This window comes from Vicia villosa, linkage group LG2 (assembly GCF_029867415.1).
Source record: "Vicia villosa cultivar HV-30 ecotype Madison, WI linkage group LG2, Vvil1.0, whole genome shotgun sequence".
NCBI lineage: Eukaryota > Viridiplantae > Streptophyta > Magnoliopsida > Fabales > Fabaceae > Vicia > Vicia villosa.
Window position 1 is genome coordinate 25,134,571 of NC_081181.1, and position 2,959 is coordinate 25,137,529.

Sequence of the window (2,959 nt, forward strand, 5' to 3'; positions counted from 1 at the left end):
GATATTTAATTTCATCATCAAGTTGAAGCTTTTTTCAGTACATATTTACCTCATCCATACGTATAGATTTACACAAATACATGGAAGACCGTATATTTTTTAAATGTACAACCTCACTTGGAGTTACTAGACCAATTTTCTCGGCACACACATCTTCATGAATAATAAAATTCAATTCATCACAAAAAATATTACCATCCAACTTAAAATACAATGTCATATTGGTTCTTGAATTCCAACACCTACATTGTATTGCCTCCAACTAAGTCAAAAGCTGACTGTTATATCTAACTCAACTAGTTAATATTCATATAGTTAAACTGAACACTTTGTTTTAAGTTGGAACCTAATTGAATGATATTCATATAAAATAAATGTATATATTAGCAAATATAGAGACAAGAGTATATATAGCTAGCACACAACATATAAATAGTAATAATAATAATGATCACATGCTAGTGTTTGCATGAATAAAACTTAGTATCTGCTGAACGGAAGTTGCTATATCTTCTGCCGTGAACCTTGTATCACTAGCCACCTGCACACACATTACAAAAAATAAATAATACAGTTTAATTTATAAATTATAATTAATTAATAAATTAAATCTAATTAATAAATATACCTTGACATTGAATGAATAAAGAACGGTTTGTTCAATAGTGGTGATGTTGGTATGAAGGATGATAAGCTGCATATCTTCAAGGGCAGCAATGGTCTTGATCAACTGTCCAGGCCTTCTTCTTGATAGGATTTTAATCATTGCATCAAATCCTAAAACTTTGACTTCTACATCAGCCAAACATGACTTACTCTCTGCAGTTTCTTCTTCAAGTCCGGTTTCCATCTGCTCATTTGGTAAAGTAGCTTGTTGAAAAAATGGAGCTTGTTGTTGTTGTTGCTGCTGCTGTGTTGATTCCCCAACTTGTTTTGACTGTGTTTCTCCAACTAGTCTTCTTCTCTTTTGTGATTCTAGACATTGAAGAAGTTGTTCCAATTCCCTCACAAACTCTATAGCTCCACCAATTATAGATGCTTGATCACCCTATATTGTCATATCAATCAATAATTTAGAAAAATTTTAAGCTATGTTTGAGTGCAATTTAAAATTTTATATACCCTTTGAACGTATGAACCAGGCATCAGGGATCTGAGGACGCGAAGATGCTCATTCATTTGCTTCCTTCGATTCCTTTCAACAGCAATATGAGTCATGCGTTGACTCTCAACTTCTTCACTCGTCTTAACAGTTCTCGGTCTCTTCCTCTTCTTGCTGTTCTCTTGCACCACTGCAGTACAATTCGTCTCTTGCACAAGCTGCACCGAGTTGTTCTCATCAGAAACCCGAGTTTCTTCGCAATCTCTTAAACTATCCACCAACTCATGACTCAACGTCACGTTTCGGTCTTCCGTCTTGTTGTTTAAGACAGGAAACTTGAGAAAATAAACCGGGTCGTCGATCTCGGACTCTTGGCGCTTTAAGGCTAATTTAGGTCCAAAATCTGCAAACTGCATCACATCTGCAAAACTCATTTTATCAAAAGAGTTGTTTGTAGTAGTACCACCATAAAAGCCTCCTGAGTTTTGTGTTTGAGGCATGTAATTATCCACCATTCCGTTGTTGTTTTCACCGGAAGTTTCGCCGACACGAAATTTCGTTAGGTGCTGGTATTGTTGATCAAGGGAGTAGTCAAGTGTGTTAAAACACGGTGGTGCCTGTAGATATTCAAAATTGGAGCAAAACAACATGGTGATATAATATATGTATGAAGTTATGGTATGGTGTATAAGAGATATATAAGAGAGAGAATATGTATGTACCGAATAGTTGTTATCTTTCTCCATTAATAACGAGTTGACTTTAATCGAAAGAAACCCTAAAACAAGGTGAGATGACGGATTGAGGGCCCTCCACCTGAGTAAGAAGAATTAAAGATATAATAAGAAAGCAGACAAAGATGAAAGAAAGTCAAGTGAACAAGTATAAGAGAATGATGAAACCCTACAATAGAAGACCGGGAGAAGAAGACAAAGGAAATAGGTGTTTTTATCGAAGGTGGTGATTTTTATATAATGTGTGTAGGGGAGCTGGGATTTGTGGTGGTCACAGAAAATGACACGGAGAGAGAGCCTGTAGAGGTTCGTTTCAATTTTCCACCTCACACTTTTATTTATTTTTGTCACAGGCTACCAACGCTCTTCTTCTTACTTTACCGCCTTCTTTCATGAATCATGTGTTTTACGATCTACGTTTTTACGACACTAATTAATTTCTTATATCTAAACCTTTTAATTTTCCTTTTTTTCAATTAAACCAACAATATTCAACTTGCTTATCAATAAAAATTACACTCACGTTCAATTCCTAACATAGTGTCATTTTTTCTTTTTCTTTTTTATAGATACATACTTCCGTGTTTGATTTTGTTTCAAAATGTTCACGAGCCTCATTTTGTATAGATAATAATAATGCATTAATAATACAATTCATAAAATACATAATATATTAAAAATCGCAAATAATTAAATAAAAAAATTAAGTAAACTTAAAAAATAATTTATGAAACTTCTTTAACTTGTAAATAAATTTTCAGATTTTTTTTTGCATAAATTATGAATCTTCTTAATCTTATATATATATATATATATATATATATATATATATATATATATATATATATATATATATATATATATATATATATATATATATATATATATATATATATATATATATCCCACAAAGTAGGATGGTAAAGGGAATGACAAGGAAGTTGCCAAACCCAAACCTACTGCTCCTACTTTGAAGCCTATTGAAGGCATAGTAAAGGATGGCACTTGCTTCCATTGTGGTCAGACCGAACACTAGAAGAGAAACTGTCAAACCTTATTTTAGACATGGTTTGATCCATGATGAGTCACGTCGATCTTTCAAACTCATTTTGAGGACATGCAC

The 2,959-nt window shown here is 33.1% G+C and overlaps 1 protein-coding gene across 2 annotated transcripts; it reads right to left on the reverse strand.

Annotated features, from left to right (window-relative positions):
* Positions 1 to 350: 350 nt before the first annotated feature.
* Positions 351 to 2,129, reverse strand: LOC131646029 (transcription factor FAMA). 2 transcript variants are annotated; one of them, XM_058916203.1, is made up of 5 exons: positions 2,010 to 2,129; positions 1,825 to 1,918; positions 1,123 to 1,719; positions 629 to 1,048; positions 351 to 541 (listed from the first exon to the last, which is right to left on the reverse strand). In XM_058916203.1, exons 2-5 carry the CDS (start codon positions 1,846 to 1,848, stop codon positions 452 to 454), a joined length of 1,131 nt encoding a protein of 376 aa, XP_058772186.1. In that variant the 5' UTR covers positions 1,849 to 1,918; positions 2,010 to 2,129; the 3' UTR covers positions 351 to 451. The 2 variants fall into 2 exon arrangements, with proteins under 2 accessions (XP_058772186.1, XP_058772185.1); XM_058916202.1 differs by lacking the exons at positions 1,825 to 1,918; positions 2,010 to 2,129 and having other exon boundaries at positions 1,123 to 1,752.
* Positions 2,130 to 2,959: the final 830 nt, after the last annotated feature.

Coding starts and splice junctions, on each gene's coding strand:
- LOC131646029 (XM_058916202.1), bottom strand. CDS start 1,752: ATGTTGTTTTGCTCCAATTTTGAATATCTACAGGCACCACCGTGTTTT. Junction 1,049..1,122: donor CTGGTTCATACGTTCAAAGG/GTATATAAAATT, acceptor ATGACAATATAG/GGTGATCAAGCATCTATAAT. Junction 542..628: donor TTTATTCATTCAATGTCAAG/GTATATTTATTA, acceptor ATGTGTGTGCAG/GTGGCTAGTGATACAAGGTT.